The 11680-nt window shown below is 48.1% G+C and overlaps 1 protein-coding gene and 2 pseudogenes across 1 annotated transcript; all 3 read right to left on the reverse strand.

The window, feature by feature from the left end:
• Nucleotides 1–4091: 4091 nt before the first annotated feature.
• On the reverse strand, nucleotides 4092–4634 carry LOC149098076 (uncharacterized). Its single transcript, XM_089276638.1, has one exon. The coding sequence runs from the start codon at nucleotides 4605–4607 to the stop codon at nucleotides 4092–4094; it is 516 nt and encodes a 171-aa protein (XP_089132764.1). The 5' UTR covers nucleotides 4608–4634.
• A 130-nt stretch (nucleotides 4635–4764) lies between these two features.
• On the reverse strand, nucleotides 4765–7052 carry LOC149098077 (uncharacterized; annotated as a pseudogene).
• A 1486-nt stretch (nucleotides 7053–8538) lies between these two features.
• LOC149098078 (uncharacterized) lies at nucleotides 8539–10499 on the reverse strand (annotated as a pseudogene).
• Between the last annotated feature and the right edge of the window lie 1181 nt (nucleotides 10500–11680).

Here is an 11680-nt window from a genome sequence, read left to right on the forward strand (position 1 = left end):
CGTTGGCGACACCCTTGAAAGAGAGCCCACCCACATCTGTGAAAGAGACCCCGCGAAGTTGGTCCGCAAGTTTATGGAAGAGCTGGAGAGGCGCGGAAAAAACATTCGGGACCGCGTTAGAGCGGAGTTTTTGACAGAATGCGTGGGCACGCTTCCAAAAGCGCAGCAACAAAAAATCAACGAATGGTGCGACCAGGTTCCTGTCGTCGGGTTCAACTCAGGCAGTTACGATCTTAATCTGATCAAAAACCACTTCCCGGGCCAGCTTGCTGACACAACAAGCAAAGTCAGAGTGGCAAAAAAGGGGAATAAAATCATGTTCTTGCTCACTTGGGGCTTCCGTTTCCTTGACATCATCAACTACCTTGGCCCGGGGACCAGCTACGAGAAATGGGTGAAAGTCTACGGATGCAAGACCGTGAAATCATGGTTTCCGTACGAGTGGTTTGACAATCCAGGAAAGCTTGATTATCCTGGGCTTCCAGACTATCCAGAGTGGTATTAGAAGCTAAAGGGGGAATATCTTCTCACGCTGGATGAGTGGGAGGGGTGCAAGAGACTGTTCAAAGAAATGGGCATGCGTACCTTCGCAGACTGGCTGTGTTACTACAACAATGTCGACGTGGCTCCCGGTCTTGAGGCTCTGGAAAAGATGAAAACTTTCTACAGTGAGAAGGGGATCGACATCCTGAAAGACGCTGTCAGCATCTAAGGTGTGAGTTTACATTACTTGCTCCAAGGCGCGGTTGAGAGGGGCGCGGAGCTTTACGGCCCGTGCAAAGAAGAGTATGAGATTTTGAAAGAAGCTGTTGTAGGGGGGCCGAGCCTCGTTTTCACAAGGCGCCACGAAGTTGATGTAACGCGGATCAGGTCTCATCGAGTTAAAGAGCCGCGTCTTTGCAAAAAAGTCGTTGGTTCGACGCCAACGCTCTTTATCTTTCGACCATGCTCAGAGAAATGCTTTGCGGGAAGGGAAGGGTTGTGCACTACAGCGACGAGCTCCAAGCGGAGGCGGGCCCTGTACTAATAAACTGGCTCAAAGAAGGAAACTGGTTCGGATTTGCTGAAGTCGGCGTTGAGATTCCAAAGCTCTTATACCCAAAGTTCGAGGAGATGTGTCCTTTCGTTTACAACAAAGAAGTGCCTATCGAAGCTGTACCGAGACAAATGCTCGATTACTTGAGACGAACCGGCAGAAACCGTGGAGACGGAAAAAAACTTGTGGCGGCGCTGTCTGCAGAACGGGTGTTGGTGTACGCCCCTCTGCTGCTCTGGTATGTGAACCACGGGGCGGTGGTCACGAAGGTTTACAGAACAATCGACTACCAACCGGCCAAGATCTTTCCCTGGTTCGTGGAGCAGGTGACGGAGGTGCGCCGGACAGGAGACGTGGATAAAAGAAAAGCGCCGCTCGCTGAAGTGTTCAAACTGCTGGGAAACAGCGCGTATGGGAAGCCAATCGAAGCCTTGGAGCGGCAAACATACGTCATTTACACCAAAGACGAGAAGATAGTCGACAGGGCCTTGCGAAGCGCGTGTTTCTCCGATCTTGAAGAGCTCGGGCAGGCGTGTGAGTTGGAAAGCCGGAAGCCTCGGATCACAATCAGGCGGCCGTTTCAGGTTGGAATCGCTGTCTATCAGCTGGCAAAGCTGCGGATGCTGGAATTTTATTACGACTTTCTCGACAGGTATGTCGATAGAAGAGGTTTTGAGCTGATCCAGATGAACACTGAAAGCTTATACATGGCTATCTCTGGCGAACGGCTCGAAGACATTGTTCGGCCAGAGTTGAAGCAAGAATATGAGGCGCAAATAAATCAGTGGCTGTCTTGGGACAAGTGGAGCGGTCGGACCCCAGGTCTCTTCAAGCTTGAGTGTGAGGGCAGCCGGATGATTGCGCTCTGCTCGAAGTGTTATTTCGTTGACGAAGCAGAGGGCGAAAAAAAGAAGTTTAGCACGAAGGGGATGTCGAAGAAGCAGAACGAGATCACGTGGCAGCGTTTTGAGGAAACACTGGAAGGCGGCAAGGTTTCAGGATGCGGGACGGGCAAATGGTCACTTACGAGCAGCGGAAGCTGGGGCTGAGCGCTTATTACGACAAGCGGTGGGTGCTGCCCGATGGGATTCACACCGAACCAATCGAATTTCACATTTAGTTCACGTCAGCCGGAGGAAGAGTGGTGTTTGGAGGGACAACCAGCAGTTCTTCACGCACGAAGCCGCGCTTGGGGCCGTCGTGCAAATAGTAGAGAACGGGTTGATCCGGTTTGGTGAAATATCTCTCAATGTTGTAAACTTTCAAAGACCAGATTGGATCCGTGGCTCTTTTAACACCGCCTTCAAGCTCTCCGGGTTGGTAGAGATAACGAACTTGGACAAGGGAGGGGAGTATTTTTTCGCTTTTTCGAACAGGCCTTGAATAAGATGTCGATGGCCTTGCATAAACAGCTTTTTCTTTGATAGCAACGGCGGGTTTCTTGCTGACAAGGCTTGTTACCTCGTTGTTCAAAGCCGAAACAACTTCTGGAAGTCTTTTCACCCAGGCAGTGGACCGCTGGCCCTCAGGGAGTCGCATTTCCACGGCGTACTGGTGCCCGAACAAGCGCTCAGCCAGGGTGCGGTTGAAACGTTCAACAATGGCCTGGTCACGGTAAATGTCAACGCGTCCGTGCCGGATATATGTTTTGTGCTTTTCCATCTCTTTTGTTACAGCTCCCATGAATTCGCGACCGGGGTCAACCTGCAGCATTTGTGGCCATTTCAGAGGCGAGCGCTTGTAAATCTTTCGAAAGGCCTGGGCGACCTCATCAGAATTTTTCGAAGTCAAGGATTCGGCCTCTTTGTAGCGGCTGGCCACGTCGACAACGGTCAGCGCGTATTTGAAAACTTTGCGCCCGCGGGGCAGTTTGTCGTGCGGCAGGAAAAGAAGGTCCGCCTGGTGGACCGCGTTGGGTGTGGGAACGTCGAATTTCGGCCGAGGAATTCGCCTCGGCACGGGGAGGAATATCTGCCAGAGCGCTTGCTTGATCAGCCACCTTTTTGCGGTTTCTTCAGGTACGTTGGGGGCTTCGGCTAATTTTTTGATCGCGGCGATACCTTTCCAGTAGCCCCCGGGGCCGTAGTATATCTTTGCGAATTTGTCGTCCATAGTGTTCTATAAGAAAGAGTTAAAAAAAGTTTAAAGGAACCGGAAGGATGCGTAGCCCAGAGCGAGCGCCCCGGCGCCCACGAACATGAGTTCACCATTTTTCTGCTGCTCGCTTGGCTGATAGAAATCTGAGAACTTGGGCTCTTTGGGGGGTATCATTCGTTCTTCAGGATGCGCCTGGTTGTAGAGTTTGAAGGCATAGTCAGTGTTGGTGAAGTTCTGCTTGGCCTCCGCCTTTATTTGCGCGTTGGTCGCAATCCAGTCGAGAAGATGGGTGCGGTCGCGCGTGTATTTGGCGTAAGCCGCTTGGTACGCCTCGAGAGCTTTGTCATGGCGCTCTTTTTCTTCAAGTGCAGCTTTGTCGCCCCCGCCAAGCGCCTTTGCCAGATAATTGCCACCGATAAAAGCCGTGGCGTTCAATACAGCCCCACCAACCATAATCGCGATGCTCGCCATGGTGTTATATATCAGAGTCTTTTTTTTAAACCATTAATTTCAGACGCTGGTAGGAAGGATTTTTTGGTCCTCGAGGTACTGTTTGAGCGCAATGCTACCTGCCATGACGGCGGTGAACTTCACGTAATTCATCGCACTGCTGCTGGGATCAGAGGTAAAATTCTCTTTTACAACCTTTTTTGCGGCCCAGCCGATGCCAGTGGCTAAGTCAGTGATAGTAGCGGCGTCCATGATGGTCTTAACAAGCTTGTTGTCGGACATAGTAGCGTTTGATTGTATAGAAATATACAAAAGTTTAAAACAAAATTTAATCTGTATTTTCTGCGTCCTTGTCACACATGTTGCACTCAAAAGATCGCGGCCTGTATGAAAAACCTTTACGTTGAAGTCGTACCATACCAGCGCGATGCCAAAAATGGCGGAGAAAGAGATAAGAATTTGGGGAACGTCAACTTTCTTCATGTTTATCTACTACAGGTGAAAATATTTAATCCATTTGTCTTAAGACTTTTGGCTGTGTCGCGCGAGCAGGTTGTGGCTCAACACGCGCGGGCTCAGGCGTATTTTTTTTTTTTTTTTTTTTGCCGAGTACGGCCTTGAGCTCTTCACGTTTGTAATAAATCCCGACCAGTGAAACGACTAAGCTGCCAACAGCAAGCCATTGGGTGGTGCTGAGGCTGCTATTTTTTTCTCCGCTGCACTTTGGGCTTTCGCCTTCTGTAGTCGGGGCTGGCTCAGGGGCCGCTGTGGTGGCTTTCGTCTTGTTGTTTGCGATATAAGCCTCAGCTGCTTTTTTCTGTTGTTCCCGGGCCAGCCGCGTTCTTTCAGCAACCATTTTTCCAGCAGCCACACGCTTGGGATTTTTTACGCGCTGCGTTGTCGTAGTTGTCGCTTGCTGTGTGATATCGACCTGCGAATTCGCCGTGACGGCAGGTGCTGTCTGTGTCTCGCCCTGCGAATGCGCCGTGACGGCAGGTGCACTCTCGGATTGTTCGGTAGACATTCTGAAACAAATGTGTATGCTTAGCAAATATTTACTTCGGCGTTTCTCTCTTAATGCGAGTTAAAATCAATATGTTTTGTGGTGTTCAGCGCCGCGTTGGCCGCAGCAAGAAACCAGCCGCACTTCAAAGCAAGGATGCCGGCCAGGTTCGAGCTCTTTGTTTAAGATGTAGTCGTTTCTGAGTTCTTTTTCATAAGCGTCGATGTCTTTGATTTTAAGTTTAATTCCGACCGCTTTGGTTACAAGAAAAATAAAGCTGTCGATCAAACTTTCTGTTGTCTTTGAGCCCACGTATGTCTCGTAGCGTTTGGTGTATTTCTCGACATTTTTGTCGCTCAGGCGCTTCACCTGCTCGTGGGTTAACTGCACTCCGACGGCGTCTTTAGCTTTTCCTGTGGATACCAGCACGGCCAGCCGCTCACGAAGAGCAGGAATGTCAGGTCCGGGGGCGGTTGGCACTATACCACCAGCTGGCCCACTCGACAGCTCGGCTTCCAGCTCGGATTCCACTGGTTTTAAAACATCTTCTGTCACGACGATCTCTTCTCCAGCCATTGTGCAACAATATATACAGCTTTCATTTCTTTTATTCAAAATAACTTTACCTCGTAGGGGTGGCGAAGCGAGAACACAAGATAAGAGAACTTCCGCTCTTTCAGCTTTGAAACCAGACCTTTGTACTCATCCAGGGAGAGTTCGCCAGCGTAATCATCAAAAATGGCTTTCGTGGTCTTGGCCGAGGGGGTGTAAAAGAGAACGATCGCCGCCACGTTCTCCCGGAAGAAAGCTGTTATGCTGGTCATCTTCTGGGTCAGCACCCAAACGCTGATGCCGATATGCCGAGTAGAAAAGGCGAGATTCACCAGCTGGCCGGTGCGCCCTTTCACATCTTTGGAGGCTGCACAGTCATCGAGTATTATGAGCGTGTTGGTGCCGTCGAAAAGCCATCTCACTATCTTCAACCACTTTTCCACGTCGTGCTGCTCGTATGTTACCACATTCATTCTTGGATCATTTTCACCAATTCGGTAGTAGGTCTTGTTGTGCGCGAATGTCGGGCAGATGAGCACGATGTAGTCGAACTTGAAGCGGAAAGGGCCGTAGATCTGGTCAACCACAAACCTCGATTTGCCTGAATTCGTCGGCCCCACGATGAGAGCGTTGAAGGAAATCTTGCTGGGGTCCATGTTCATATTCTATACTGCACAGATTCCAGCTGTCTGTGCAAAATGTTGAACTGGGAGTCGGAGATGACGAATATGTGGCAGTTCACGTTGGCTGAGCCTTCGGCTTTCCGCTCGATTTCCAGCTGAACCCCGTCTGTAGTGTTCACAAGGCGCTTGCCGCTGCCGTGCATCGACTGATCCGCCATGGAGCGCATATCGATCACAAGCCCGAACTTATCACCTGTGTAAAACTTTGTCAAATTCATGTGCTCGGTTTTATTTTTTTCTTTCACAAAGAAGCTGCGGGCCTCTTCCCACATGTCCTTGCCTTCGATGCCGTTGTTGTAAAGCATGTTGGGCGAGCCGTTGACCGCGACGCTGACTTTCGTCAGATTCGGGAAGATGTATTTTTCTGAATCTCTGGCCCCCCATCATACGGCTCCATGAACAGGAGGAGGATGGCTTTGAGTAACCTTCTTTGGTCGTCGACTTTGATGTTGATCCTCGTATCAGTTTCTTTTTTGAAAGGCACCACTTTGGAACGCATCACGTGGTCATAAGTGAACTCTTTGCCGGGGTAGTAAACGCTGTCTGCCTCTTCTGCCAGAGTCTTGCTGCGGATCATTTGGTACTCGAGCTGGATGTTGGTCAGCTTGTATTTCAGCTGGGTTGGTTCAGAACCTCTGACCACTTGTGAAGCTGGTGCAAGGGTTACTTGGAACATGAGGTCGTTGTAAAGGGCCTGGGGGTAGAGAACGCCGTGGTCAGTTACGATCTGATGGTCAAGCCTGATCCGGTACTTGCTTCCGTATATCTCGTTCAGCTTGTTTTCAGCGTCGACGCCCGAGGTTTTCTTGTCTCCCGCGCCTGAGCGGATCTTGCATAAATCCTCGCTCTGGATCCCTTCGAGAATCATGCCGTCTCGCTTTTCCCGCGAAAGGAAAAAGTCTTCAAAGATTTTGTAGATGTCATATCCAACCGTGTCTTGCAGGATAGCGCCTGCAAACTTCACGACCAGCCTGTCAACGAGCGCCCGCGTGACGTTCTGGACAAGGAAGTTGTTGGCGTGCCCTCCAGAAAGGTCGATGTTAAAGACAAGCGCTAGCGAGCCTGGCACCAGAACCTCGTTCTCGTTCAGCTTGGGCACTGAAACATACAGCGTCTCGCCGGGGATGGCTTCAGAGCGTTCAAAGGTGATTCGCTTGACCTCTCGCTCGGCCTTCATGGCGTTTAATGTCTTTTCGTTGTACGTTGGGCGGAGGTTCTCTGACACTCACATTTCGTATAATATACCGGTTAATATTTTTCTAATTTAAAAAATAACAGGATTGAAATATATTGCAATGGCGAAAGGCGGCGGCGAATTTGATTACGAAGAAGGCGATAATCTCCTGGGTCATACAGATGACCAAGACGACGATGACGAACAAGAGGCTGAAAGAACCCAGCCTTTTCAGCCAGGCGCGGCGTCCACTCCTTACCATGGCGGGGAGACAATAGAAATGCAAACGTGGCAACACGAGCAGACAGGGCTGCCTGAAACCTACGTAAAAGTTACAGACGAAGAGCTTCGAAGAAGGCTGGATGCTTTGAGAAACCCCGTACACGGGATTCCTGGATGATTGTGGAATCACTCTTGTGCCCCCCGATTTACGACAAAAAGAAATCGAAAGAGTCAAAAAATTTATCTAAGCTCGGTACCCCAACGCCGAAGTTGACAAGCTGGTCATCAAATTCTCCGATAAAAACCAGATAGTGGTTCTTGGCCCGAAGCAAGGTGAGACCAAAATTGTTTTAGACGATGGGAGCGGTTTCCGGAAAGACTTCTTAAACAAGACGTTCGTCAAAAAATTCTGGGAGATAGTGCTGAAGAAACTATCCGCAAAAACACTGCTTCAATTCGAAAAAAGCAAAAAGAATTTGAGGAATTAAGAAAGCTAAAGGCAAAAGCAGAACAAAGATTGCGTGAAAAGAATAAATTGGTGATGTCTATTAATGAGCGGTTAAATAAAGAAAATGCCAAGATTGATCAACTCAAAGACCTGCCAGAATATGAACAAGAAATTAAAACGAAGAAACAACTGGCAAATAATTTAGAAAAAGATTTAAACGCCGCAAAAAAAAGAAAGAAAAGAGCTCGAAAAAAAAAGTAAAAAAACTGGACGATCAAGAACAAAAGAACGCCCGCCTTGAAGAAAGTATTGCAGAAGAGATAAAAAATAGAAATGCGCTGGAAGAAAGGCTGAACAGCACAAAGCCTTTGGATGATCTAAAAGAGCAGGAAAGCGAGGTGCAGCGCCAAAACGAGGAAGACCAGGCAATCATCCAAGATGAGAATGCCTCGCCCTCCGACATAGAAGCCGCAAGAGAGAGAGTGGAAGAAAGAAACGAAGAGCTCGCGCGTTTGCAAACTGAGATTGGGGAAAGGGAAAGGACGTGGCCTCTCTCGGAAAAGGTCAAAGATATCTTCAAAAAATATGGCGTGGCGGTCACTGCTATTCTTCTCGCCGCGGGGGTCTCAATAGGGGTTGTCGTCGGTTCAATCACAAACGCTTTGAAAGCCACCGGAAAAGCTTTGGGAAAAGGCCTAAAAGATATTGGCGCGAAACTTGGTTCTCTGCTGCCCGGGCTGATTGGATCGATTGCGACTTTTCTATTCAAAGCTGCGGGCCAAGCCGTCGGGTTTCTGGCCGAGCACACCTGGCTGCTGATTCTTGCCGCGGTGGCCTTTTTGTTCGAAAAATATTTTAAGAAGCAGCTGTAGCTTACCGCCAAGCCGTGAACAGCAAAGCCGATAATCCTACTACACCGACAATTACCGATGTTTTGTTTATTTCATGTTGCGGTGTTTTATCTGGAGCCTTGGGCTCTATTTTTTGCGCCGTTGGCTATGCTTGCTGAGTTTCGGTCGAAGCTGATTTCCTTGATTCGGGTGTTGAAGCTTTGTGAATCGGGTTGGAAGGATGGCTGTTGGGAGGGTTAATTTTTGACGGGCCGCCTGCCATTAGTTTGAGCGCAGCTTTTTTTGTGTCTGGATTTACCTCGTTTTTAACGCCAAGCTGCATTCCAGGAACCGCCTGTTTCAGCTTGTTGTTGTAACCGACCGTGTTTTCGGTGTTGATTATCATTTGCGCGGGCATAAGCCAGGCCATAGGGGCTACAGCAAGATTGAACCTAACCTTCGCTTGATCCACCGAGAGCTGGTACCTTTGCACGCTCTTGGCCAGGTCAGGCTCTCTGATCGCGTCTTCCACCAAAACAAGAAACTCGCTTTGGGCTTCTTTTGCTCTCCCTCCTTCGCCAAGAATACTGCTGCGCACATTAACCTGCGCGCCCAGAACGCAGTAAACAAAGGCTTCGATTGACTGATTTATTCTCGACAATCCGGCCTGCGTCAAACCAGATGCTGTGTTTGGCGCGAACCAGTCCGATTGAGTATCAGAAGGGGCGCCCGGCTCGATGTAATAAATCAGGTTTCCTTGAATCGCTTTCCCACCTTCATCACTGAATTTGTTCCATCCCGGGTATAGGTAGGTTAGTTTTCAACGCGCCGCCCGCATAGACGTAAACGCTTCTAAGCCCGTGGTTTGCCCCGCGTGTGAAGCGAAAATCGCTCGAGGGGTCTAAGCCGAACTCGTCGCATAACCTTTTGTACGAAGAAACGTCATAATGATTATTGAATTGGTTGAAAGGCGGATCTCCGAGCAAAGCGCTCATGCTCTGAATTCCTCCTAGCTGGTACAAAATGCGCCTGACGGTGAAATACACGTGGAAGGTGTAAAAAGCTCTTATCTGCGGGGGGAGATTTATTCCATTGACAAAGATGTCGCGAGAAATTCCGCACCCCTGTGTCGCGCAGAAAACCGCGAAGTTGAGCTGTTGCGGCCAATATTTCATGTCAGGCCCTCCTAACCAGTGTTTTGATTCGGCTCCAGAAGTGTGCCTGAGTTTGGTTTTTTGGAATATTTCTCTGAATTTTGCTGTGAAATATTGGTCAGGCGTGACGTAGATTTTGATTTCGGCGTTGAATATTTTCTTCAAGCTTGGCGCTTTTCCGTCGAAAGGTTCCCCAGGGATGGGTAAAGAAACTTTTGAACCAAGTGGCGACAATTGATAAGGAAAACCCCGCTGTCTCCCAAACCGAGCGCCTGTTTCATTTCCGCACTCCAATACCGCCTGTCTGAACCGAAGACGCTTTGTAACGAGCCTTCGCTTTCTTTGAAAAACACCTCTGCGGTTGCGTTATTTTTCTCGTCGATGCTTTCTTGTGAAACGAACCGGCTTTTTTCCGCTTTTGGAAAGTGGTTTAAAAAGTTTGTCCACGCCTTTTCCTTTGCGATTGCCGCTTTTTTCACAAACTCAGGATCTTCCCACATATTCGCCATTGTATTTGAACACAATTTTGTTTGTTAAATATAAAATGGTTGTTCTCACTATTGCCACACAAGAGAACGGAGAGACTATCTATTTTGAAGACCCGATACCGAAAGCACATTTCATGAAACTCATATCTTGTAGTTTATTCAACAGCTGGGACACTTTGAAAAAAGAAGGTTCAGCCTCCTTGGGAGATAAAGACAAAGATAAAGCTTTATCAATTAGTAAATTACTCCCAGGGCATTACAATTTAGAAAGCTTGGCAAAAGAAATAGACGGTCTGTTCGACAAATATGGCTATGAACAGTTGGAAACAGAAATAAATCAACCTGTTGGCCAGCTTGTAATCAAAAATTTGGGGGCAAAACCGATTGAATTGATCGCGATTTAGCCAATTTGCTTGGTATTGGGCGAAAGTTGAATCTTATAACATTATATCCAACTACATATTTTATTCATTGTGATTTGATCGACAAAGAACGGAATCTGTTCAATGGCAAAAAGTCAGACGTCTTAGCCCTGTTTGATATAAAAGGGAAGCCTTTTGAAAAGGTAAGCTACCAGGGTTCTCCGCAACAGGTTTTGCGTGACTGCTCTACGGACAAGTTTATAAATAGCATCACTATTAGCGTCAAAGATAAAAATGGCGAACTCTTTGATTTCAAGGGCTTCCCGCTTCTTTTTGAATTAGAGTTAAATTAGATTTCTTTTATATACACGATGTCTTCAGCGAATGTGTTACCTTCCGCTCCTCCTGCCGAGCCTCTTTATCCAGTACTGGCGGCGCCTTCTGAAAATTTCCGCTTGCAAAAGATCAACGAGATTTCCAACACTTTGGACCGTGAGGTCGGCCACTATCGCCTCGTTGCTAAAAAATACAAACGGGCAAGAAAATTAGTTAATTGGAGTGCTGCCGGCTCCAGTGTTCTCTCGGCAGCGTTTTCCAGCGCTAGTTTTGGCTCCGCTCTGTCTTTGGTTGGCCTACCGGCAACAGTTCCTTTAGGCGGCGCTGGGGGGTGTTTCGCTCTCGTTTCTTCGAGGCTGATAATCGCCAGCAAAAAACTTGATTCTAAAATAAAAAAACATCAAGAGATTACCACGCTCGCCGTTGCCAAGCGGGATACAATCAACAGATTGCTCTCCAAAGCTTTGTGCCTTCCCACGAGTTTGACACCATCCTTTCCGAGTTTCAACAGTATAATGCACTGAAGGAACAAGTCCGAGCAAAGATGCTTCGCCAACCATCAAATAGAAAGCTTGCTGATGTTGATGTTCAGAAATGGAGAAAAGACATCCGCGACAGACTTGAAGCTGAACTGATAAAAAAAATAACAGACCCCTCCACTTCGAACTGACTTTTAGAAACAGACGGTTTAATTTGCATATTATAAAAAACATGCTCGTCAGTTTCCACCTGATTGCGTTTCTCGTCCACGAATATTTCACATCTGAGTGGCAAAAAAATGTTCCTGATATTACGCGCGAGATTGTTTCTGCTATGCTTGATGCCGATGAGGTTTTTTACTAGGA

The sequence above is a fragment of the Orbicella faveolata genome, unplaced genomic scaffold (genome assembly GCF_042242905.1).
Source record: "Orbicella faveolata isolate gen_17 unplaced genomic scaffold, um_ofav_v1 contig_46, whole genome shotgun sequence".
In the NCBI taxonomy this organism is placed as follows: domain Eukaryota; kingdom Metazoa; phylum Cnidaria; class Anthozoa; order Scleractinia; family Merulinidae; genus Orbicella; species Orbicella faveolata.